We start from the raw sequence: 27,703 nt of genomic DNA, 5'->3' as shown, positions 1-27,703 counted from the left end.
GTGGTTAATGTGTGGGTGAATAATGAATAATGGAATGATATCTAACTAATATAGGTTAAATTATGTGTTAGTGTCAATATGTAATGGAGAATCTAGAATGACTGAGTATCTGAGATAGCGAACTAGGAGTTTGATGTGGTATATGGTAGGGGAGTGAACAAACTGAACCAAGTTTGATGTAATTTTAGTGCAAGTTTTATTATTATTATTTTATCCCATCCTAAACAACATAAAGTGTATTATTTTATTCCATCCTAAACAACATAAAGTGTAATTAGATTTTGCTGTCACATATTTTATTTTCCTTTTCGTTACTAATTCATACCTATTTTATTAATTCCATTGTTTACAATTATTTCTTTAATATTGTCATCTACTCCTGAGTATTCTTTTAATTATTTTAACTTTAATTTTTACACAATTTTCTTTACAATTTTAACAGACAGAATCATCATTACAACAGTATACAGCCAAATTTAAACATTCCTCATCATGTTAGGCAACCAACAGTACATTATATCTATAACATTTAAAATTAAAATCTGCTTTATTTACCATCCAATCTCTCCACTTCAGGTCATTTATTGTTTACATATATAGTATATATCTCATTCTATTATATTAAATTAAACTTTCACCTTTAAATTTTACAATCGATGACGTCACGCTTCTAACCATGAAATATACCAATCTTATTTCCAACAAACCAAAAGTTTTTTTGGATTAGAGAGTTGCTAAATTAGACTTTAGATTCCCAACATATTTTTTTAAACAGTTTTAATTATATTTTCAATCAGTTATTAACTACCTTTACATTTTAATTAAAATCCAAAAATTAAAACTACACTTTTTGAAGTTCGTAACCAAAAAATTGACTTTACCTTGTCTTGTCATGTCACTCTTTGTCATTCCTTTTCCTTTCATATCAGTTGGTCTGTGCTAATTGAAATGGCAAGTACCTAGTTTTTTCGAGCAGGGAAGCATGTTGCTCTTTAGGCACATACATAATTTAATCTTTTAACATCGACTAGTAGTCACAATATTTTATTAAAATTTATAATATAAGCCATATATTATGAAGTTACCACCTTCATTGGTGTGCTAGTTACAACTACTTTGCGGAATGTAAGTATTCTTTACATATTTTTCTCATTAACAGTCACAATTTTAACCTTTTTGCCTTAATCTAACGTGGAAATACTTCATTCCAAGCACTGAAGATGTTCTGATCAGAACGAAAACGTTTTGCAATCCATGTGGATGACTTTTAGAGAGTTTTTAAATAAACGATTTTATACCAAAATACAATTTGAAGTTTTTACTTCTGTATAGGTTTTTTTAAATATTCAATTTGTTTGTATTGTATGGATCTATGGTTGTTACGGACGACGCGCATTTTTCAAACTTTAACGCGCTAAAAGTCAACGTTTCGTTGCCATTGACAAGCGAAAAAGTCTTCTTCATCAAGTGATTGTAGAAAAAAAATTATAAGTTTCCTCAAAGATGTTGTAATTAAGATTTTTAAATTGTTTTTAATTTAGGGAGTTAATTTCAGGCTCGATCTGCATTTTTGTATGCCTCTTCCCAAAAATGTCTACTGGCTCTCGGACCATAATAACTGAGCCCTTTGTATTGGGAGGCTTTTATATAACTGTAATTTCCATATTTTCTCGAGTCGCATTAAATTTTTGTCAGATACGTTTTATCGAGAGTTTTACTGTATAATATAATCTTTTATTCGAATTACATTGGTACATATCTTTCGGGTTATATGACTACAAGAAGTTTATAAGAAATATATTATGTAAACAAGCAGCTATTTGATTTTTATACGATTTTCTTTATCAAACGAAAGTTTTACTTTAATAAAATATAACATAATATCAAAATAAAACTTTATTGGGAACATTATTCTGGAACTTAACACCTTCGTGGCTTTTAAAAATTTTGTAAGCCAAACGAATGCCGGAGCAAAGAAAGCTGAGGGAAATCTAATAATCGCATTTTACTTCTCACATGTCCAGCGCGGAAAAAATTCCAACGAAAAATGGTTCTCCATACTCAGTTAGGAGTAAAACTAGTAGCAATAAATAATAGTTTCGTTGCAAAATGACACCAAAAACCGTCTTATATTTCAGTTCATTCAGAGAGCGTCATAAACACTCTAACTGGTTTAAAACTTCTTAGGTCATCATCACAAAATGTATATATGACTTTCTCTGAACCAACTAAAGCATATCGGGCTGTTAGTATCGAATCGCAACGAAATAACGTGGCATGGGTGTCGTAGCGACATCTGCTAAAAGCAAGCGAAAGGTGTACTTTAATAAAATATAAAATAATATCAAAATAAAACTATATTGAGATCATTTTTCTGGTAACAACTTCGTGGCTTCTAAAAATTTGCAAGCCAAACGAATTCTGGAGCAAAGAGGGTTGAGGGAAATGTAATAATAGCATTTTAGTTCTCTCATCCCCACCACGAAAAGAATCCAACGAAAATGGTCATTCATACTCAGTCAGGAGTAATACAATGGTAAAACTATGATTGACTAAATTGACTGTGATGAACTAAAATTATTATTTTCTTTATCTTTTGATTCTCTAAGTATTGAACATTTATGCATTTTCAATAGTTTTAGATATATCATGAAGGCATTTGATGAAATAATATCGACGATGAGGAGCTGCTTTAAGCATGGTAAGAATATTTAAAAAAAAAAGAATGTGTGTGTACTTTGTACGCACGTAAGAAGTTATACTTCTATTATATGATTATATGATTATAAACGAAATTAATATACTTTTTATTTATATTTTATTTAAACATTAAACTAATTTATACTTACTACTTCTCAAACATTTTTATTAAAACAGTGCCAAAAATTAAAAAAATAAAAGAATAAAACACACACAAACACATTAAAAATGCCACAAATGATTTCTGAACATTAATTGTCGGAAAATTTTTCAACTAAATACGTATTTTTTGAAAATAAAATTATATAATAAATATACTTATACTTACAATCATAAAATGTATAAAAAAAAATAAAAAAATAAAAGTTTATATTGGGATTCGAACCAACTTATCAGCGCGGTTTTTATTGGCGTTGTATTGGGGTTCATTCGCATTAAACGCTTCGCCACGGAGACAACGTGTCATTATGTGCGAAGATCGACTAACTAAATGAATTAAACTTTTGACATTTTTGAATCACATAAATCAAATTATCATTTTTGAATCACATAAATCAAATTATTTTGATTTTGAATTGAAATGATTTAGAATTGAAAAAATACAACAAAACATAGAGTAAGAATATATTAGGTGAATATTGATAGAAATTTTGATGGTAATCAAATTATGTAAATAAAAGTATTACATACTATGTATGTATTTTGGTAGATTCAAATAGGTAGGTACCTATGATACATTTACAATTATTACGTACCTGTTGCTTTAAAAACTATTTAAAAGTCACTACAATTATAAACTTTTTTGCTTCTGTCCTCACAACAATAAAACAAATATATAAACAAATATATTATAAAGGTAAGTTTACCTTCATATTGAACAATTATTTATTATTGACAGATCATTTCAACACCCAATCAGAGCCCGTATAACGACTAATACCATACTGTCGGTGTGCGCATGCGCGCAGATCAATATAAATTCAGCCTCAATCTCAATCGCGCCTAAAGAAGTATAACTTCAAAAATTTACCGAACTTACATTAAGAGGAAGAACATGGAGATGATATAATATACTTGCTGTGGACCTACCGCGGCAGAGGATCTAAACATAGACGAAAAATTGCTAGCAATTAACAAATTAAAGAACGCAAAAGCTCCAGGATTCGACAATATACCGGCAGAATTCATTACGTACGGAGAAGAGACTTTGCTTAGACAACTACACAAACTAATAACACTTATCTTATATGGAACGAATAGAAAATACCAACAGAACAAAACCTCTTCTTTTTCTTCTACTTTTTGTGTAAACATGACTCTGTCTGTTTTTCAATGTGCATCTAGTAAGTTGTCGTTCCATCGTTTTCGTGGTCTCCCACTGATCGTCTTGCTATAGGGCTTTTCATCAATTGTCATTTGTTTCGAGCTTCTGTCATATGTTGTATAATCTGTGTCTACGAATATTATATACAGATTCTACAACATATGACAGAAGCTCGAAACAAATGATTGTGAATGAAAAGCCCTATTGGGGAACCGTCTCTCGCCGTCCTTACTACTCTATGTGCCGTCATTCGGTTTATGTGGTTGTTCCATTCTGTTTTTACCCAGTTATTAATGTTGTCTCCTGGCTGAGGAACCTTAGAGAATGGTTTAACTGTAGTTCATTACAACTGTTCAGAGCAGTCCAGCTCTAATTTACACCTTATTAGATTTGCTGATGTAACCATGCATTTAGCCTTTTTTGGGGAAATTAACATGTTCAATTTTCTAGCGGTTGTATTAAGAGGAAACAGTAGCGATCAACAGGTAGCAAAAACGCGTTCCAAGATTGCGGCTGTAATTTTGAATATTTTTTCGAGATATTTGGCACACGTATTCGTAATATAATAAAGAATGGCGGTACAGAGCCCAATTTGAAAAATATGTTAATATGTGGAAATTACTCTGTAATTAAATACAATATTAAAAAAACGAGCCTGTACCGCCATTAAGAAGAACAAAAAAATACACTTTCTTCAAATAAACTTTTTTATCCGATGCCTAGATTTTGTGTCATTTTGGAACTACTAAATTTTTTTATTTCATTAGTAGTTCCAAAATGACAGAAAATCTAGGCATCGGATAAAAAAGTTTATTTGATGAAAGTGTATTTTTTTGTTCTTCTTAATAGCGGTACAGGCTCGTTTTTTTAATATTGTATTAAATTACAGAGTAATTTCCACATATTAATATATTTTTCAAATTGGGCTCTGTACCGCCATTCTTTATTATATTACGAATACGTGTGCCAAATACCTCGAAAAATATTCAAAATTACAGCCGCAGTCTTGGAACGCGTTTTCGCTACCTGTTGATCGCTACTGTTTTCCAATTTTTGTGATTGATGGTATACAGCCAACTACAGGAAAAACATTTTTCCACCTACCTCTACCGAAAGTATACTTTTCCGGACCTGATTGTAGGGAGCAAAGTTGTACTTTTCCTCCCTAGGGAGGAAAAGTAAAAGTGACGTCATTATTATATTATTATATTAATAATATCTATTTTCTATTACGTAAGTATCTATACATCTTAGCGTTTATTTATAAAACATCCAGTATTTTGCAGAATGGTAAAAAACAGTAAATTGTTATTTTTATTTAACAATGTTTACATTAATAATTTGACTTATATTTGACAGTTGACAGTTATATTGTACCTACTTGTTAGTTTTAGTTTTAATAAATTTTGTTGGTTAGTTACATAAATAAATTAAGTAAAAATGAAAAATGACTTGTTATTAATTTGAGGAAGGTGGAAAAACCAAATGTATAACATGGGAGTAAAGTGCCTTTTAAAGTACGCGTCGGGCAGTAAACTTCATTCTCGGGAGGAAAAGTAGCACTTTCCTCCCTTGTTATACAAATAGCTATTCTTTTCCTTGTGGATTTTTTATTGTAAGTTGTTTTCTCCCATTTGGTACCCTAATTTAAGGACCAAAAACAAAACCAAGTGCCCTAATTATAGATGCATCTCCCTTTTGTAGAACATTTCATAGGGAATACCAAATCTGATTCAGAAAAAATAGATCGACAGGGCTGGAAATGATTTAATTTTATATTGATGATTATAATGATTATATTAATATTTTAGACTGCAACATTTCACTAATATGTCTCATACGTGTTATCCATCTTTGCATAGTCAATTATTGTTTAATAGTCTTTCTAAACAACTTCTGCTGTCTCCAAGAAATAGATTCTCTCGTTTTGCGAATAAAACCAGCCACGCTCAGCCTTTCATCCCTTAAAACATTTTTATTTTAAATTCTCAAAATAGAACAATTTACTACCTACTTTCTTTGAGAATGAAATTGCAGACTTATGAATAATAAACATTATTAACGACTGTGTTAGTGGGAGTTGAACCTTGAAAAATATCATGCGACTCAAATAAAGAAAGCCGCATAAGTGGTGCCTCCGGTTTATTCAGAAACTCAGAGTCTTAGAATTTCAGTCATAGTCCATTCACTCACGGTAAAATATTGCAAAACCTCCGAATTTTCAAGAACCGCTTGGACTGACATGACATTTGGCGTAAAGTTTGTTTAGCAGTAAATGGTTGACTTGAATTAAAACATCCTGGGTTAACCGATAATAGTATAAAAGGCCCGGTGTCAGGTAAAATTTAAATGTTTCATTTACATTTTTCAGGTAAAAATTTTGTGGATCCTTTGCTTTATCATAGGAGTACCGTCTATTAGTCAGTGTTAATTGTCAAAAGACCGACTGTGTCTACCTCGTTCGCTTATCGCTCCGGACCGGTCTTAACAATGGGCCAAGCCAGATAAATTTAATAATATTTACGACCGTACTGATTCAACTCAACCATTTTCTGCTATACAAACTTTACACATAGCTAACATTGCAAAGAAGAAAAGTGATGTGGCGATTTGTGCTTGTAGCTATTGTTCTATAGCGTTTTTTCACCGAGTACTTTTCAAGTTATTTGCGGGTGAAAATGTCCATTCTTCAACAAAAAAAAAAAAAAAGAAAAACACATTTTAGACGGTTTTTCGCAAATACCTCAAAAAGTAAGTATTTTATAAAAAAAAAAAAGAATGTGTGTGTACTTTGTACGCACGTAAGAAGTTATACTTCTATTATTATGATTTCAACGAAATTAATATACTTAACAGGTTATTTGTATTTTATTTAAATATTAAACTAACTTTCTTTACCGACCACTTTTAAAATTTTTTTATTAAAACGATACCAGCAATATAAAAAAAATATGAATCGTCCGGGATTTGAACCAGGGACCTCTTGATCTCCGGTCACACGCTCTACCACTGCGCTATCTCCCTTTTGCTTTGGCAGGTTACAAGATTTCTCGTAGATACTGACAAATTTAATACAAAAATACTTTAAATAATATACTTACTATTATTATAAAATATCTTATTCCCGGGGGAGACAAATCCAAAGACACAAAAATTATAATAAATAATACATTTACTAAAAACACTAATATATTCTCTTCACACCTTTTCTTGCACTGATATATTTATACATAACTTGAAAGATTCAGCAACTAAAAGCCATACTGTCTATGTGCGCATGTGCGCAGAATTAGGAAATTTTACTCTCAATCGCGCCTAAAGAAGTATAACTTCAAAAACATTCTAAGTAAAAATGTAGCTTATAAAAAAGTGAAAAAAAAGGTGTATGTATGAGGTCTCTAGACTTAGTAGAAGCAGAGTTGTAGCTAATGAAAAATAGGTTCATATTCGTCAAATTCCAAATCGAATATTTCAGCGTGAAATACCCAAAAAATAAAGCACTTTTTAAGGAAAACTCATTTTAAATTCCTAGTTAATCTACTAAATTTCTTGTAGAAGCAGAGTTGTAGCTAATGAAAAATAGTTTGATGTTTATCAAATCCCAAATCAAATATTCCAACGTGAAATACCCAAAAAATAAAGCACATTTTAAGGAAAACTCATTTAAAAAATTTTAAACTGTTTAAAAAACGCCTTTTTTTCTTTTTAAAAAAGTTTCTAGCATCAACAATAAGCAAGTTACCCTCAAAATTAAGTTGGTCCCTTTTATTTGGGTAAAAAATTCACCCCCTAATTAGCACCGCAAATGAAATTATTCGGTACCGCCTTACAAGTCGCTTTACTCGTGTATTGTTTATATCTCTAAATTTCATCGGTTGTAAGTGTTTTTTTTTGAAAGGGCTGTATTTGAAAGTGATTGGACGCTTCACTAATCACGAGAGTATGCAAATTTTGAATAGCTATATCTTAACCAATTTTTGTCTTACAGGAAAACAAAAAATCCAAAATATTCAGAAAAGCAAAAACTACATTTTTTTACTCTGAGATTTTTGGTATCACTTTCATTTTTAAGTCATTTAAAAAAAAAGATTTTTTCAAAATTAAAAATAAAAAACCAAACTTTTTCAAAAATAAGCACATTGAACCGATGAAACTTACAGATCATTTAAATATAAATAATACCTAAGTAAAGCAACTTGTGAAGCGGTATCGATAGTTTTATTTGAGATGCTAATTTGGGGGTGATTTTCCCGAGCTATACTTTTCCTAAGAATGACTTTTTCGATAAAATACTTATTTTTTAAAAAACCGACTAAAAACGCGTTTTTTTTTTGTTGAAAAATGGACATTCTTCTTCTTCAGGTGCCATCTCCGCTACGGAGGTTGGCAATTGGCAATCATTATAGTCCTTTTAATTTTTGAGGCAGTAGCTCTAAATAGTTGTTTTCAGCTGCATCTAAACCATTCTCGCAGGTTCTTCAGCCATGAAATTCGTCTTCTTCCGATGCTTCTTCTGCCATCTATCTTTCCTTGCATTATGAGTCGCAGGATGCCATACTTCTCGCCCCGCATCACATGTTCGAGATACTGTAGTTTTCTTTCTTTAATTGTAAGTTCAACCCTTCTCTTTACCTATTATTCTCAGTACTTCGTGGTTCGTAACTCTATCTACCCAGGAAACCCTCATAATTCTTCTATAGGTCCACATTTCAAAGGCGTTAAGTCGTTTCATTGTATCTACATTTAACGTCCATGATTCCACTCCATAGTATAGTATACTGTATACGTAACATTTTGTTAGGCATACTTTAAGAGCTTATATTAAATATTTGCTACATAGGACCTTTTTCATTATCATAAAATTAGAACGTGCTTTTTCGATTCTGACTTTGATATCTGCAGTGTACATATTCGCAAAATACTCGCAAACATATCGAAACGTATTGACTTAGTGAAAAAACTCTATAGAACAAAAGTTGTTTAGGATTAGTCAGTTTATTCATTTCCGAGCTTATTTTAAACGTATAATTTTTCACAACCGAGAAGGGTTGAAACTCAACTCCAGGCCAAAAGAACATATCGGCACAATATTACTTTTTTTCACAAAGCCGTGCGTAAATGGACTATCCCGTGCGTACAATGTTCTGCGAAGTATCGAAGTTCAGTAAACTATAAAAGGGCACGTGTACGAAAACATAGGCCCTAAAAAATAACAACAAAATACTTGAAACCCAAACAAGAATCGGAGAGAACGAGGAAATGGTACACTTGTGGAATCTGACGTTGTTTCTTTATGTGTATCGGTAAAATAGAGGGAAATAAATTCATTATCGTTGAATGAGATTTATAGAATGAATAATTGTGAATGGCACTTGATCATTTGTTGTCACGATATGTACAATAAAGGCATGTACATACATCAATTTATTAATATAATTTCAGATTGTGTGGACTGTATTTTTTAGGTTGCTGGTTCAAGTGGAAATTTATTGAGGGAATATGGTAATACATACAATATTAAAAGATCGTGAAAAATCTTACTCAAAGTCCTGTTCGGTCACTGTTCACTGTCCGCGTTTTGATGAAACACATATGCCGGTTTTACACACGGGTTAACTGCAACTAACGGCAAGATTGCTTCTCACAATGTTCGTTTTTGTACTGTTCTTTAACGACTTTAACCCAGAGGAAAGCTCGCGTATTTGGCATTCAAGCGAAGAAGACAGTGAATAGAACTGTCCCTAGCGCAGGTGACAATCAAAGGGGAAGATATTATTTGCACATTTTTGTTGTCTTTACGGGTCTACAGTCGAAGAGAGTCGCGTAGCGCGTTGCATTGTCTAAGGAGTCTGTAGTTCAGTAGGGAATGGGGTAAGTCAGTAAGTAGTAGAACATTAGTAAGGGTTCGATTAAGGAATAGTTTAAAATTGAGGATGAAAATTATTGAAATCATACAGCGAAAAATATAAAATTATTTTTTGCATGTGAAAAATTTAACACACTTTAATACTTAACAAACCGATAAGAAGGGACCCTTTAAGTTTGCTGTCTAAAAAAATACCAAGTAATTTTACTGAATCAAAGGTACTAATATGGCTGTTATTAAGAATCAATGGCTGAATAATGCTACTGCTTTATCCACCTTAAAAGAGAGTAAATTAGGGTCGAACCAGGTTTTTATTGTAAGTAGATCAGAAACTATAGTTGCATGAAGAGGTGCAATATTTGAGTTGCTCAAATATTGCAACCATATATTATATTGCAATATATATTTCAATCGTATCATCAGCCAAAAGAAAAATGTTTCCATCGATTTTTAAATTAGTGATGTCATTTATAAATACAAGAAAAAGTAGAGGGCCCAATATTGACCCCTGTGGTACCTCACATACATTGTATGTGAGACTAAAGTCAGTATTATTTGCTCTAACCAGTTTTTACCTCGAATCCGGTAGAAATGTATATCCCAGAATATACCCAAACAATACGCATTGTTTCAAAAATATTCAAAGGTATAGCGATTATAAAAATTTGCCTTATACATTATACAGTGTCTCACACTCAGCCAACGGTGAATGGACAAAGAAAAGTTGCTTGAAAACAAAAAAAGCTGTGTTATTATTTATTATGGAATAACCGCGAGCGGCGGCAAATAGATATACATAGGTATATACGATTTATAATAAGATAGATAAAGAATCCTTACTCGAAAATGTCGATATCCAAACAATACACACTGTTACAAAGTGTTTTAGGAGTGAAATTGTAGAATATTTTGTTCAATGGAACTTTTGTTTCGACATGACGCGCCGGACCCCTGAATGTCTTGGGCCCCGTATAATTGATACGGCTGATACGGCGGTAGCTACGCCTTTGGGTCAAATGTAGTTGGTTAAAATATTTTTGGCATTGTGAAATATTTTTTAGTCACTTTGAAGCATTTAGAGCAGTCATGTCAAAGATACGGCCCGCGATCGCAATGTGTCACAGAAAGAAGAATCATGTTTTTTAGAGCTTTTAGACTTCACTCGATTGCTCTACGGAAGTTTTAAAATGCGTACACTACACTACATTTATAAGTCATTTCAAAGGCAGCGCGTGCCTAGACAAGCGAGAGAGATAGACAGTAACACCATCTCTTAGCGGAAACACCCTATTATTTTTGTTGAGAACAATAGAATCTTCCATGCGCTTCGAGTCTAGACTAGAACCTTCCTTATCGATATAAAAGAAGTGCGTCGACGTGTCACGTGAGTCAGTTGCGAAGTAGTGGTTGAGAAGGTATTGTACATTTGTTTGTGTCGTGCGTGTGCGATATCCATAATTGTGTCGAGTTCCATATTTGTTACGATTTCGGCATAATGTCACAAAAACGTAAAGTTGATAGTGAACGTAGAGTTTTTCAGTCTAAATGGGAAAATGCATATTTTTTCATAGAATGGAAAGGTAAACCACTGTGTTTGATTTGCAATCAAACAGTTGCTGTTTGTAAGGAGTTTAACTTGAAGAGACACTATGATACGAATCATAAATCAAAATTCGATTGTTACACTGAAAAAATAAGAATGGACAGATTGTCATCTTTAAAATCTAAACTTCAAGGTCAACAATCGATGTTTACTAAAGCTAATACTGAGAGCGAAGATGCCCTGAAATCAAGTTTTATTATTGCATTAGAAATCGCGAAGAGATCAAAACCTTTCACTGATGGTGATTTTATTAAAGACTGTATGTTGAAAGTTGCCGATGTTTCATTTCCATTTCAAAAGTCAATAATTCAAAATATTTCGCTGTCAAGAAACACTGTTGCTTCAAGAATAAATGATTTATCTCAAAATTTGGTTCTTCAACTGAAGGAGAAAATTAAGGAATTTACAAACTTTTCACTGGCTGTTGATGAGAGCACTGATACTGTTGATACAGCTCAACTTGCTGTTTTTATACGAGGTATTAACAGTAACTTTGAAATAACTGAAGAACTATTAAAGTGCGTTCCATTGACAGGTACTACAACAGCAAATGATATTTATTCTGCATTGGAGCATTTGATGGCAGAATATGGACTCGATTGGAATATACTTAGCAGCACAACTACGGATGGCGCTCCTGCCATGGTTGGCCAACATTCGGGCGTTGTAACTAAATTAAAACAGAAAACATCAGGAAATTTTGTGGGATTTCACTGTATAATTCACCAGGAATCATTGGCATCCAAACATTTAAAAATGGACCATGTCATGCAACCTATAATTAAAATAGTAAATTTTATAAGGAGCAGAGGACTAAATCACCGACAGTTCAGGCAGTTTTTACAAGATTTGGACGAAAAGTTTTCTGATGTCCCTTATTTCACCGAAGTTCGTTGGCTCAGTCGAGGAGTAGTTTTAGAAAGATTTTTTGCATTACGTGACCCTATTCAAGCTTTCATGTTAGAAAAAGGCAACCCAATTGATTATGACAATGACTGGTGGGTTGATTGTGCCTTTTTGGTAGATATGAATAAACACTTGACTGATCTGAATGTAAAGTTACAGGGTAAAAATCTGATTGTCACTCAAATGTACTCATGTATTCAAGCCTTTGAAACAAAGTTGAGGCTGTGGGAAAATCAGGTAAAAAATCAAACTTTGGATCATTTCCCTCATTTAAAATCATTTGGCACAGTGGATCAAAAAAAATTGGATCAATATTCTCAACTTCTGCAAAATCTTATCACGGAATTCAACAATCGTTTTGAAGACTTCCACAAAATGAATGAAATGGAATTCCCAATTTTCAACAATCCATTCAATTTTGAAGCTTCACAGGCACCAGTTCATTTGCAAATGGAGTTGATAGATCTTCAATCGGACAGTATTTTGAAAGAAAAATTTAAAGAGGTTAACGCACTTACATTTTATACACAATATTTCAAGAGTTTGGATAACTACCCGGAATTAAAAAAGCATGCAGCACGCATTCTGTGCATGTTTGGTAGCACCTATTTATGTGAGCAGATGTTTTCCGTCATGAAAATAAATAAGAACAAACATCGCACAAGACTTACAAATGAACATCTCCAATCAATTCTTAAAATAAATACAACGAATATGATACCTGACATCAATGAGCTTGTCAAAAACAAGAGAAGTCAGGTATCTGGATCCTCGAGCTCAAAATAATTACCCTCTTTTATAACTTTGATATGATTTTTAACAACCGTATATTATAAGTATACTATTAAATAAAATGTTATAATAATTCAGTACATTTTTTTTATTTGAATCTGGCCCGCCGACACATTCTGAATTTAATATATGGCCCTCTGCAAAATTGAGTTTGACACCCCTGATTTAGAGAACTAAGAAGAGCTTTAAAAACAGCCAGAACTGTTGTTTCAGAGTTACGAAGAATGAAATTTTTCAACACGACTTTGAAAAATGTTTCAAATCTTTGCGGAGAATGGTAGGTAAATTATTATAAAGTAATCCCAAAAAACGGCAGTACTCGTTAGTGGCGCACACTCCCCCTCCCCCCATAACGTGAAGTTGTCGATTCTGTAAAAAAATTCCAAATTTTCACCCTATTCAGAGATGAATAATCACAACTGTATAGTAGATCCGTAATGTAAATGTTTTTATGGCGTGACTACATCGAATATGAAACAGGTGTGAAGATCTAAAAATATCCAGGTTGTTTTAGTGGATCTGATGTGTGGGTGAAACACAAAACAAAAGATTCCTTCGAGTCAAAAGTGAAGGGGAGCGGATTATTAAGTGTATTTAAGGAAAGAATTTGCACTTTTATGACTTTTATTTTAAATTTTTTGCTAATTCTTTTACGACCCAATGACAAAAATTCATTTGAAGGACAAAAGGCCGCGACATTCCTTAAGTCTATTGCTATATTTCCTTGTTAAATCCTCGTATTTTAGTAAAGGAACTTCCCGTTGACAGTCACTTTAAGTTGTGTGTAAGAATCTTCTTCGTATTATTATTATTATTCTTCTTCTTTTTGTGTAGACATGACTCTATTAATTGTTTTTCAATGTGTCTCCAGTAAGTTTTCTTTCTATCGTTTTCCTATTGGGGAACCGTCTCTCGCTGGCCTTTTTGTTGTCATTACGCTCATATGATCTATGCTTATATTTCTTGCATTTTCGTCGTATATCTGTACTTCTAGCTGTCCCATTCCCATAGTGTCTTCCCATCGATTCTTCAAAGGGTCTTTATCTCTACTGTTTCTAGCATTCTTTGTGTTCTTTCAGTGTCAGGTTGTATTTCTGCCGCGTATGTAATTATTGGTCTGAGGCTTGTTTTGTAAATTCTGCTTTTCGTTTCTTTCCCCATATTTTTATTTCCCTATGTCATGTAATGTTCATTTATACGTTTATATTGATAATTTCCACCTCTAATAGTTTCATCACTTTCTATCTCACAAATGTTTTCCATCTTTTGCGTTATTTTGCCGGTTATTAGCGCGTTCATCACTGTATAATATATGAAAAAATGTTTGTCCGACAAATATGTTGGGCATTTTAATAAGTCCGATACATAGAATAGGTATGTCAAATGACAAAAATTTTATTGGTGGTAAATAGTAGTCTAATTTTTGCATGAGAGTTTAATGAAAGGGTAACAAATCAATTGGAACTTTTGTCCGACAAAATTCATGGGAAGATTTCGTAGTCTGACGTTCGAAACCTGTAAGCCACAATTAAAACTTCCCCTGTTCCAGTGTTCCCGTACATCAAAGTTTGTAAGTTTGTCCAATTAGACACCGTTAAGCTATTAACAAATTTTCAGCTTGCTATTAATTTTATATGATTATTATTATTATTATTAAGGCTACGAGTTCAGCCATCGAATGCTTCTTCAGAATTCAAGAAGGCACGCCAATAGGTGACTTACCAAGAGCCCACCTCTCGAGTTTTCTGGAATATTTTGAGGAACTGCTAAAACCAGAGGAAAACACCAATAAAATTCAATCATAAACTGGACCGGACCATAACAACAATGTGGCCGAAATAAACGAAACATCTGATCATGAGGTAAAGGAAATAATAAAACAGTAACAGAATAAGATATTTGCAAAATATCATTCTGAATCAAATCATTTATTTGCAATTTAACTTTTTATCCACTTTATAGATTTCTATATTATCATCAAGTAAGTTGCATTTAAAACGATTAAGTTATTTTGTGTAAAGTTTACTTAAGCTAAAAATAGGAAATTAATTAGGTGTAGGCGGATATGAAACTTCTAAAATAACGTAAAATAGTGTTGTGTATAATATTGGTTTTACTGACCAGTCTAACACATATATTCCTTTATACACAAACGTCAAACTTCAGAATGCTGAGACGCAAATTACATATAGGCCATTGAAATGTTACATTTAGGGTTGCATTTCTTAGAGGAGTCAATTTTATTTTTTTTTAATGTGTAGGGGGGTTCAGTAGAAGCTTAAGTTCAAGTTTTTGGGGTCGGCACCCTTGTCCCCCGGCCGCCATATTGGAAAAAGAGTTGCAAAAGGCTTTCGCGCTGTATCTCCTAAACTAGCAATTTTACAGAAAATTTAATTACACATAAAATGTAGCAAATTAAATTTTCTACAATTTTATATCTATTACTTTTTATCTTCAAGTGACCAACAAAAAAGTTATAAACAAAAATATGAGAAAATTTTGTAAGAAGTTTCCTTTTGGAGGTTAAAACTTTTCTTCCGTTCATTTCACAATAAAATACCATCATAGCGATTTTGTAGAGGATTTTTCAATGAACAATTTTCACTACAAAGTTGTTTAATTTTATTTATTATCTCTAGGTTTTACAGCGCTCCAATCTTGACCAGATTCTCGAATTCTCATAGGAATACAATAAAAAAAATACTTTTTTCTACAACCACTATTCAAAGTGCACTTTTCTGCACGGTTTTATGTTAGCAAACTTGATATTTTCTCACAGTATAAGATATTTGACATTAGTGTGCAGAAAAGTGACGTTTCTGTGCCGCAAAGTGACGTTTCTGTGCCGCAAAGTTCTTTTCTGCACAGTTGACTACCTCATTCTGAGTAACGTTATATTTTGTTTACATCCGTGGACTACCGCATTCTGAGTAACGTTATATTGTGTTTACATCTGTGGTTAAAGTTTAGACAAATATATAACCTATAAGACAATTATTATATTTAACTATACCATAGAAACTAAATTATGGATGTTACAACTGTTTTATTTTACAATTTTATTCTTATTAAACATTTTATAATTATCAAATAACCAATAAGGATTTAGCAACCTGTGCAAGAGACGTCGAATGAAGTAGGTTTTGTGTAAATCCGTGACTGCATAAATATAATGTCAATAATGTGTAATAATTGTTTAAATTTAAACAAATTAAGGCAGTGCATTAATTTTTTAACTGATTTCTGTGCAATTTATTTAGGTATAAGGAATTTAAATTGATTAGTAGGTATTAATTAAATACAGTTTAAAATTTATCACATAGGTACCTATTATAATTAATCGCCGTTTGGAAATTGTGATTTTTATTTTTAGGAAAAACTGTGCTTGTAGAAAAAGTATAGTGTGAAACACGTGCAGAAAGGAAATTTCTCACTCGTTTGAATTGCGGCACTCGCTTGCGCTCGTACCGCAACTTTTCAAACTCGTGAGAAATTAGTACCTTTCTGCACTTGTTGCACAATATACTATTCTATCTAATATATTAGTCGAGCGGCAGCAATAGTTAGTTATGCCGACCACGAAAATCAAATTTAAGGTGAAGGACCAATTTTGGTCTATTTTTATGTTTTCGAGGTCGCTGAATCCGAATATGAAGTTTATTTTTATCTAGATTTGGTGGAACATGTTCAAAAATCAAATTTTATAGAAAAATGTCGAAAATCAATTTTGATGATTTTTCAAATTTACCTCGCTATATCTTTGGTCGCTGTAAATATTTCCTTTTGAAAATTTAACTGTGTCATCCTTGAAGTATGTAGGTAACAATGAAATTTGTCCATAATGTTTAAACACATTAAAAAAGGAGTTGTTAGTTTTTAAACATTTTGTCATCATATTTCGTTAGTTTCATGTTTACTTAAAAAAGTTGAGTGACAAACTTTTTAGTTTATAATTTTAACCAACACAACAATAAAACATAATTCAGGAAGAAGTTTTTTGGAAAATTTGAAGTCAAAATATACAATAGGAAAAAAGTTATGTTACTTCATAGACAAGCGGCACACCCCAAAAAAGCTTATATCTCGAGATCCTGACCACTGTGTGGTGAATGGCTAATTTTAATCATACTTTATGATTTTGTTATCAAAAATTCGTTTTTTGCTCTTGTTAAGAATTTTGCATTTTGCGGTTGCGTCATTATTCTTCTGAACCGGCGAATTTGTCCTCAAACAACTTCTTGGGCCTTTTCTATATATGCTTAGGGTTATAAGTTTTATAGTGGGGAGAAAGGTCAAAAGCAGATTAATAATAGCATAGGAATGTTAAAATCATAATAAATTGAATGAATAAAAAATATATATAGATAGAAAAGTAAGCCTAGCTTTTGTTTTTATTGTATCACTATGAGCATTCGATAATCTGGTCAAGTTTGGAGCGCTGTAAAACCTATATAAATAAATAGAATTAAACAACTTTATAGTGAAAATTGTTCGCTGAAAAATCCTCTATAAAATTGCTGAAATGTTATTTTATTTTAAAATGAACTGAAAAAAGTTAGGGTAAAACGCCAGTTATTGGACACGAGACAGTTATTGGACATTACAGTGTTAACTTACGATTATAAGATTTCTGCAAGTGCTAACAAGAGTATATTTCACTAGGTGGCACTACTCGCTTCTATATTACGTACATTCTTATGTCTATGTTCTGCCTTTAACGGGTTCTGTGATTTTGGCGGTAAATATTTTTAGGTTATGTGAGTGAAGTGACATTTAAGCATTGTGTTAAGCATCTGCTCTGACTTTTTTTTCAAAACTACGTGTTATTTTTAAGGTAAGATTTTATTTTTATTTAAAAGCGTGTAGTTAGGACACTTATAGTCCCTAAGGTAGATCGCGTACAGTAATAGGGATTTTAATTTGGATTTAATTACGCCTGTCCAATAACTAAACTAGAAAACTTACTGAATTCTATTATGGGACACCTGTCCAATCACTAGATAACTATACTTACCACATATTTCTACAATTTTCAACGTGTTTATGCATAATTAACTGGAGATAGCAGTAAAATTAATTTAGTAATCGATTTGACAGTTATTGGACAGTTGTCCAATAACTAAATTTGACCGTCCAATCACTAAATTGATTTTTTAGGATTGTAGTAAAATGCCTAAACTTAGAAAATACGATAAGAATAAACTTATAGAAGCTGTTAAGGATGTCCAAAATGGCACTGAATCGTATAGAACAGCTGAAAAAAAATATGGAATTCCGAAGTCCACTATAGAATTTAAATTAAAACATCCGGAACATAAAGATACACTTGGACCGTCTCCTATTTTAACTTGCGAGGAGGAGAATACTCTGGTTAGGTACGTTCATTAAATTTATCTTAATCCATAGCATTATTTGATTTTACATTCAATATTCCAGATGGATACAAGAAACCGCTTCAAAAGGTTTCCCCAAAAAGGCTAACGATTTAAAAAGCAGCGTGCAAAAATTTTTAACCGAAAATCCTCGCCCCAATAACTTTAAAGATAATCGACCTGGAGATGGATGGTTAAAAGTCAGTCGCCAAAAAAATGTATTTTAATCGGTATTTATCGTTTAATTTTTTTAGGGATTTTTGAAGCGACATCCAGAGGTTTCTAAAAGGACAAGTGAATGTGTAACGGCAGCTAGCGCTTGTGTATCTGAACGAGACATCAAAAACTGGTTTAAAAATATTGAAACCTATGTCAAAGAAAAACATCTAGAAGAAGTTCTAACTGATCCATCAAGATTTTTTAATGGAGATGAGTCAGGATTTTAAATATGTCCATCTACTGGAAAAGTATTTGCTATGAAAGGTTCAAAAAATGTTTATAATGTTGAAAAAAGCTGTTCAAAAGAAAACGTCACTGTGATGTTTACGTTTTCAGCAGACGGTAAAATTTGCGTGCCTATGGTTATTTATCCTTATCAACGTATTCCAGAAAAAGTTGCTAAAGGCATTAATCCTAAATGGGGTGTGGGCAGAAGCGATAATGGTTGGATGACGACAGAGACATTCTATCAGTATATTGCGAATGTTTTTTACCCCCACCTAATTGAAAATAATATTAAGCTTCCAGTTATTCTTTTTGTAGATGGGCACAAGAGTCACTTAAGTTACCAATTAAGTCTATTGTGTAATGAACTGCAAATTGAAGTAATTGCACTTTATCCTAACGCCACAAGGATTTTACAACCATGTGACGTCTCTATTTTCCGTCCACTAAAAGAAGCTTGGCGGCAGTCAGTAAGAGAATGGGAAGAACAGCATCCAGGAGGGGTAGTCAATAAGGTTGTATTTGCTTCTATATTGGAGCAAGCTACAAAAAAAAGTTGTAAAACTGAAACAGTAGTAAATGGTTTCAAGGTTTGCGGATTGTTTCCATTTAAAGCAGATGCTATTGACTACACAAAATGTTTAGGTAAAGAAGTAGTAAAAAATTTAATCATTTCGGATCATCAAAAGAAACCCCAGATGGACTATAATACTTTCGTAAATATCTTAGGTCCTGAAAAAGTTCATAGCTTAGAGAATTTAAAAGAAAATCCAAAGAATAATCTACCTAGCGACGATAATTTGAATTTGTTGTTCAAAATCTGGAATTTTTTTGAACATGATCCAAAACAGTCTGATAACCAAATGGTTCTAAAAAATAGAGACACAAACATTAATATTATTCAAAATATAGCTATCACATCTCCGGTTAAAAATACTGAAATAAAAACAGAAAAAAGTGGTATTGAAAATGTAAATATTTCTGAGAGTAATAGTACCAATGATATCCATATTCAACAATATAAAACTAATGTTTATGACTTACCCTCTACAAGTAAAATTATTGTTAAACACGAATTGTTGGGCAATTTTTTAACTTCTCCTACTGTACCGGAAAGAAAAAATAAACGTAACACGGAAAGACTTCCTTTTGCTATTACATCTGCACGATATCAAGAAATGTTACGAAAAAAGGAGGAGTTAAAAGAAGAGCAGGAAAAACAAAAACAAGAAAGGAAACGGAAAAGAGAAGAAAAATTAACCAAAAACCAGTGTAGCAACAAAAAGAATTCAAAAAAAAGTCAAATGTTCTATTTGTTCAAATGATATTCAATCGAATAAATTAAAATGCGATGACTGTAGTCTTTATTATCACGAATGTTGTATTCCTGTTAAGCATAGACAGCATATACCTAACGATGGTGATCTATTTATATGTCACAACTGCTTCAATCTGCAGGATAGTGATTCCGATGCTAATAACAGTAACCAAGACAGTGAGGATGAAGATATTGACGAACTTTTCACTCAATACAAAGAAGCACAGAAGCAATTATAAAATTTAATTGTGTCAACTGTACATAATGGGTACCCCATACCGCACAGAAATTTTGGTTTTTCTTGTAATTTTCATTTATTTTTAGGTTTGTATTGTGTTAAAGCAGTTGTCCAATAACTAATTTTGAGTGTCCTGTAACTAAATAAACTGTCCAATAACTATAATTTTTGTAACTATTTTTAATAAATATATGTTGACAAAAAAGATTTAACCCTTTCTTTAAATCCTTTTAGCCATATTGTATTAAACTGTTTAGACTACGTTTTGTATAAATTTCAATTCAATCTGCAGAGAACAATGTGAATTACGAATTTTTAAAGTTGAAATTTTCTTAAGTGTCCAATAACTGTATGGTTTACCCTATAACCTCCAAAAGGAAACTTGTTAAAATTTTTTACATATTTTTGTTTATATCTTTTTTGTTGGTCACTTGACGATAAAAAGTAATAGAAACAAAATTGTACAAAATTTAATTTGCTGCATTTTATGTTTAATTAGATTTCCGTCAGGTTGGTAGTTTACGAGATATAGCGCGAAACCCCTTTGCACCCCATTTCCAAGATTGCGGCCGGGGGACAAGGGTGGCGACCCCAAAAACTCGAACTTAAGCTTCTACTGATCCCTCCTACATATTAAAGAAATAAAATTGACTCCTCTAACAAATGCAAGGTATGGCTTAAAAAATGTAACATTTTAATGGACTAATAATAGTCCAGAGAAATAAGATTTTTCTCGTGACACATCCCCCTCCAGGCCGAAACCAAATTTTTTTAGTAGAATGGGCATCTATGTTAATAACCTTTATGTTTCCTGCAGCCGATTTTGATGATATATATAGTTATAAACAAATGAAGATCAAAAAACGGTAAATCTTCGCTTTTTTCGTCTATAACCAAAAAATTAAGCATTTTAAACAAATTTGAAAGTAAGAAACTCATAAATTGTCTAAAAAATTTTAATATGGAGTTCGCTGAATATGTCTATCCTTATTGGTTGTTTAGAAAATTGCAAAATAAATCATAAATTTGAGTTTTTATAAATATTCAATAACTTATGTAAAAATTAACTTAGAACCTTCTTATTACACGAATTGCTGAGAATTCTGGTGCTTAAATTATATTTTAAATTTCAAAGTAATTGGTCAAATAGTTTAAAAGTTATTTAATTTGTTTATCCCAAATTCATTTTTTTTGCAACACTGTAAGTCAGAAAATTATGAGATTACAGTAAGACTTCTGACATTTTATGGAAGAAGAACATTTTTATGCTATTGACTTAATTAAAAAAAATTACAAAAAGTAATTTTAATCAGTGTAAAATTATTTTGCAAGAACACGTCGATTTTTTGCTTACTTATAAACAATTAAAATAACTTTTTAACCGTTACCCGTAGAAAAATCATTTTTTCATATTTGGAAAGACTGAATTTTTATACACATTTAGAAAGAAAAACAAGTGTCCTAGGACAATTAGGGACGAAGTTAGCCCCCCCTTTTTTTAGTTCACATGTTTTTGCAAAATAATTTTGCAGTATTTAGAATTATTTTTTGTCATTTTTTTAAATTAAATTAATAGTATAAATTTTCTTCTTTCATAAACTATCCAAATTATTAGCGTAACTTCATCATTTTCTGACTTATAGAGTTGCAAAAAAAATTTATTTGGGATAAAATTAAATACCTTTTAACCTATTCGATCAATTGATTTGAAATTTAGGGTATGATTTAAGCACCAGAAGTTTCACCATTTCGTTTAATAAGAACGTTCTAAGTTAATTTTTACATAAGTTATGAATATTTATAAAAACTCAAAATTTATTATTTATTTTGCAATTTTCTAAGCAACCAATAAGGATAGACATATTCAGCGAACGCCATATTGAAGTTTTTTAGACGATTTATGAGTTTCTTACTCTCAGATTTGTTTAAAATACTTAACTTTTTGGTTATAGACGAATACAGTGAAAATTTAGCGTTTTTTGATCTTCATTTGTTTATAACTATGTATATCATCAAAATCGGCTGCAGGAAACATATATAGGTTATTAATATAGATTTCCATACTACGCAAAAAATTTGGTTTCGGCCTGGAGGGGGTTTTGTCACCAACAGTTTATTTTTTTCCTTATTTCTCTGAACTATAAGTGCAAATCACCTTGAAGATATATACTAATTCAATAAGTTTTGCGATTTGATAAGAAATACACAATTTTATGGTTTAAAATACACTTTATTATTTAGTATTAGTATAGGGTGAGGCAGATAAAGGGCCTATTAGAAATATATCGACAACTAAAGGCAACTGAATTATGAAAATTGGAATAAGGGGGTTTTGAAGACTGATCTATTTGATGAAAATATTTTTATCTATTTGGTACTTCCGGTTATACCGGAAGTTGCTTATAACTTCGTTTTTTTAAATGGGACACCCTGTATATTTTTACATTTTGGGATTCTCCTCGAATTCTTCTTTTCTAAAATATAAGGTTTTGTAACATTATACAGGGTAGGTTAAAAAATAATTACGTTTTTTTATTAATTTCGTAGCAACATTCACACCATGTAGGATTGTAGTAGTTTGACATAATAAACTCTATTTATGTTCAAATGATTTTTAATATAGTCTACTATTGGTAACAATTATTAGTATAGCTAAATTTTTAATTTTAGTATACAGGGTGGGTCGAAACTCGGAATGAGTATATTCTGAGTTTTCTTAAATGGAACAACCTATATTTTAGTATTGTAATGAAATGATATTTCATGGTACTTTTTTACTTCTTAAGCATTCCCTATAACTAACTGCTTTAATTTGTGCTTAATTGTTAATCGTACCAAAAGTCTTAACTTCGTTGGTATTTTGATATCTCAACCATTATTGGCAATTTTAAGTATCAGTCTAGATTAATATGTATTTATTTCCAAAAAATTATTTGTGATTGAATATTTTCACGGCCAACCTAATAAAATTTCACTTATTTTGTGTTGCAATTAATGTTTGGCTTGAATCCGCAATAACTCACAAATTATAGCAGTTAGGTATAGGGAATGCCTAAGAAATTAAAAAATACTATAAAATAACATTTCATTACAATACTAAAATACAGGATGTTCCAATTAAGAATACTCAGAAAATACTCATTCCGAGTTTCGACCCTGTATAATAAAATGAAAAATTTAACTATACCAATAATTCCTAACAATAGTAGAGTATATTAAAAATCATTTGAACATAAATAGAGTTTATTATGTCAAACTACTTCAATCTTACAGGGTGCGAATGTTGCTACGAAATTAATAGGGAAATGTTATTATCTTTTAACCTACCTTGTATATTATTACAAAACCTTATATTTTAAGAAAGAAGAAATCGAGGAGAATCCAAAAATGTAAAAATATACAGGGTGTCTCATTAAAAAAAAACGAAGTTACAATCATCTTCCGATATAACCGGAAGTAGCAAAGAGACAAAAATATTTTCATTAAATAGTTCACACCTCAAAACCCCTATATTCCAATTTTCATGATTTTCTTACCTTTAGTTCTCGAGATATTTCTAATAGGCCCTTTATCTGCCTCACGCTGTATAGTCTCCCTAAACAACAATACACTAGTTCCAACGAGATTCCAATTTATGAATTCCATCTTTGGAATGAGAATCTGGAAAGGGCTGCAAAATATGCTTCCACATCTGATCTGACCTCACTTGATGAAAAACGCTTTCCATGCATGAATTTCTTTAGGTATTGAAACATATGGAAGTCTTTAGGGGCCAAATCTGATGAATGTAGTTATAGTGGATGCTCCAACAATTTGAACTTTTATTCATGGATTTTAGCCATTTTTAAAATGTTCATATCACACGGTACATTGTCCTGAAGAAAAAGGATTTTTTGTGTTGTGTAAACTGGGTCTTTTTCACGAATTTTTTCCGTCAGCTGGTCTAGACAGTTATAATAATATCCAGAATTTACTGTTTTACCAGTTGCAAGTAATCCACAGACAAAATTCCTCTCGCATCCCAAAAAAACTGATGCCAACACCTTCTTGGTCGATTTCTGGACACGAACTCGTTTTGGAGCCCTAGATCCAGGTTCATACGACTCTTGAGCCTCTTGTTTTGATTCAGGATCATGGTGATAGATCATGTCTTATTCAAAGTGATAAATCGACGCAAAAAAATCTAATTTATCTTTTTGAAAATGCTCTAAATGTTGCTAAGAATGTGTCTTTCTTCAGAGAAAGAGAAGAATTTTTCGAATGTGTTTTTGTTTCGTTGTTAGCTAATGCAGCACGCAGCACCCATTGTGAACACTGCTTTCTGAAAGCCAATATTTTAGTCAAATATTGATTAAACTGCCCAATGAGATGCCTAGGGCTGCTACTGAATCTCTTACAGTCACTCGACGATTGTCCATTGTCCAATGCCATGTCCTGTATTTTTCCTACGATTTCTGGTGTTGTTGCTGTTTTTGGACGTCCTTGACGTGGATCGTCTTTAAAGATTGTACGGTACGACCATTTTTAAATTCAGCAATTCTACTGTACCTACTTGTACTAAAGGCGAAGAGTCCTTATAAACTTTCGACACTCGTTCATAAATTTCCTTTGCTTTTTGAATTGTTCGAAAAGTGTTCGAACAATCTTCTGACTAAATAATATATTAGTGTTTCACTTTTTTCACGTTCAACAAGATACTGCCGAAACCGTAAAAGCTTCAGTAATAATTTAAACACGAGCTGAAAAAATAATTTGTCACTCGATTTATCCAACTGCTGCCACAATAAATAAGTTATTCACCGAAGCGTCACGATAATTTTTTATCAAGACTTCCTTGAAGAATTACATCTGGACATTGCGAATTTGCTGGTGACCCTGTCAACGCGATCATCCTTCCAGATTTATCGCCACCACTGACCTTAGCCAAGAATATTAGCTAAGCAGAAGCAGATATTAGCAACAACAGCCAAAACTAATATTTTTTATTGAAAATCACGCCGAGAAATTTTGCGGATCGATTTATTTTTAAAATAGGAAATGAAAGGTAAACATTTTTATAGATGTGCATGAGCTTGAACGTAACAGGTTGAGGTAATTGTTATGCTACATATTATATTAGGTATGTACCTATATTTTCAAAAACCCTGTTATTACCACGTAGTGGTGTAGGGCAACAACCGAATTTTAATATCCAACTTAATCTTAACTAACTAATATCTTGGTATATATTTACATTATATACAAATTGCACCAATTCCTGCTTACCTATTTCTGGCCAGCGTCCTTGCTTATGTGCATGTTGTTCCCCTTTATTCGGATATTTTTCCTAGGGTTCTATTCCATGTTTGTCGTGATCTGCCTTTCTTCTTTCTTCTTTACGTTTTTGCCTGCCAAATTTCTTTTACCAGTTTTCCACGAACTCGTCTAGGGTATTTCATTTCTACTGCCTATATTTTACTCTTTTATCGTTCTGTTAGAACCCACGACCCACTACCAAAGATTGATACAGGCCTATATATTGACTTAGACATTTTAATTTTTGTTTTTCATTTTATTTCTTTTTATTTATGAATTTATTGCTCATTGTATAGTGTAGGTGCATAGTTTTTTGAATTCTTTTATTAATTTCCGTTTATTGTCTTCCTTTGTCTTCTAATTGTACTCCTAAGTATTGGAAAGTTTGTGTTTGTTCTATATTTACTTTCTTCTATGTTTATCTTTTCTTCTTCTTCATTTTCTCCGCTGACCATGGTATGGTATGGTGCATCGGAGCAGGGCCCACTAATTAGCCCTTCAGACACTTAGACCTCCTACGGCGGGTCCATTGTATCACCCCTATCTTACGAACCGGTCTTCGGCCTTTCTGGGGCCCAGGCTACACCGGGCTCCCATGTGTGTCAGAATCAGCAGGGTCTGCAAATCTGCCGATACTACCCGAGCGTCTATTCCCCCAGAAACCTTATGGCCTCACAGAAAACCACAAATCTCTGAAGAGGCAACTCCCTCACCTGGCTCAGCTGCCTTGATGCGAACCCATGATCTGCCACCTCTGATAGGCCGATGCCGATCATTCTCAGAGGATATGTGACGAGGTTTTCTCCTCCTCATTACATAGACGGCACCGTGAGTCATCCGCCAGTCCAAGCAGATGAAGGTGCTGTCGGTGTCTACAGTGGCCGGTGAGCATACTGACCACCAGAGAGCATCTTCTACGATCTATAAGAAGCAGTTAGGCTGTGAGCACGGTAGACAGAGACCGGTATGCTCGTTAATAAATCAAAATGTGTACCCCGACGCGCTTGATGTCACCTACGAAGCAACAATACAGGTTCCAGATATAGGAACCACCCGTGTGCGGTTTGATCTATTTGTGTATCGTACGGTAGATGAACTGTTTTTACAAAGGTTCTATTTTCGATCTTTTTCTATTATTTAAGTCTGTTTTGTTCAGTTTTTATGTATTAATAAAGACATGCCGGGTTGTGCCGTAGCTAATTGTAAGAATTATAATCGGGTGACGAAAGGATCAGACAAAATACTTTCGATTTCCTCAAAATGAAGAGTTTGTAAAGTATTGCTACGGTGGTTGCAAGTCGGCGCCAAGATGACAACATAAAGGGCTTATTCCATTTCAAAAAGGGATATTGCTTACTAATGCTTACTAATAGATCTCTGAAAGAGTAACTTCCTTACTTACAAGCAAAATACAACGTTGACTATATTTTTACATCGAAGCTGAATCAGGACGTGCTAGAGAACTTTTTTTCTTATATTCGAGGAATGGGTGGTGCAAACGATCATCCTTTGCCAATAGATTTTAAATATAGATTAAGGTGGTATATTTTAGGAAAAAATTTAGCGGCTATCTTTACAGAATGTCGCAATACTATTGAAACTACTGAATCTTGCGTAAGTAACAGCTCAATAGAAAGTCCTCAATTGCCAAGCGATATTTCGCCATAAGAAGATATTTGCTTGACACAAAAAATGCTGTCTAATTTGATAGAAAAAACTGAAGGTTCGAAAAAATCTCAGTCTGAAGAGGACAAAATACTTCAAAATAAATTTATAGAAGCTCACTACTTGGAGAAGGATCATATAACTGACGATAACATTTTGAAAGTCGCAGAAAATTATGAG

At 32.4% G+C, this 27,703-nt stretch overlaps 1 protein-coding gene across 1 annotated transcript; it reads left to right on the top strand.

Moving 5' to 3' along the window:
* The first annotated feature begins 18,337 nt into the window (after window positions 1-18,337).
* LOC114349363 (uncharacterized) lies at window positions 18,338-20,564 on the top strand. The gene is made up of 4 exons (XM_050649531.1): window positions 18,338-18,566; window positions 18,628-18,763; window positions 18,818-18,912; window positions 20,369-20,564. Exons 1-4 carry the CDS (start codon window positions 18,361-18,363, stop codon window positions 20,562-20,564), a joined length of 633 nt encoding a protein of 210 aa, XP_050505488.1. The 5' UTR covers window positions 18,338-18,360.
* Window positions 20,565-27,703: the final 7,139 nt, after the last annotated feature.

The sequence above is a fragment of the Diabrotica virgifera genome, chromosome 4 (genome assembly GCF_917563875.1).
Source record: "Diabrotica virgifera virgifera chromosome 4, PGI_DIABVI_V3a".
In the NCBI taxonomy this organism is placed as follows: domain Eukaryota; kingdom Metazoa; phylum Arthropoda; class Insecta; order Coleoptera; family Chrysomelidae; genus Diabrotica; species Diabrotica virgifera.
Note: the sequence above shows the minus strand (reverse complement) of the source record. Positions and strands in the feature narration are given on the sequence as shown.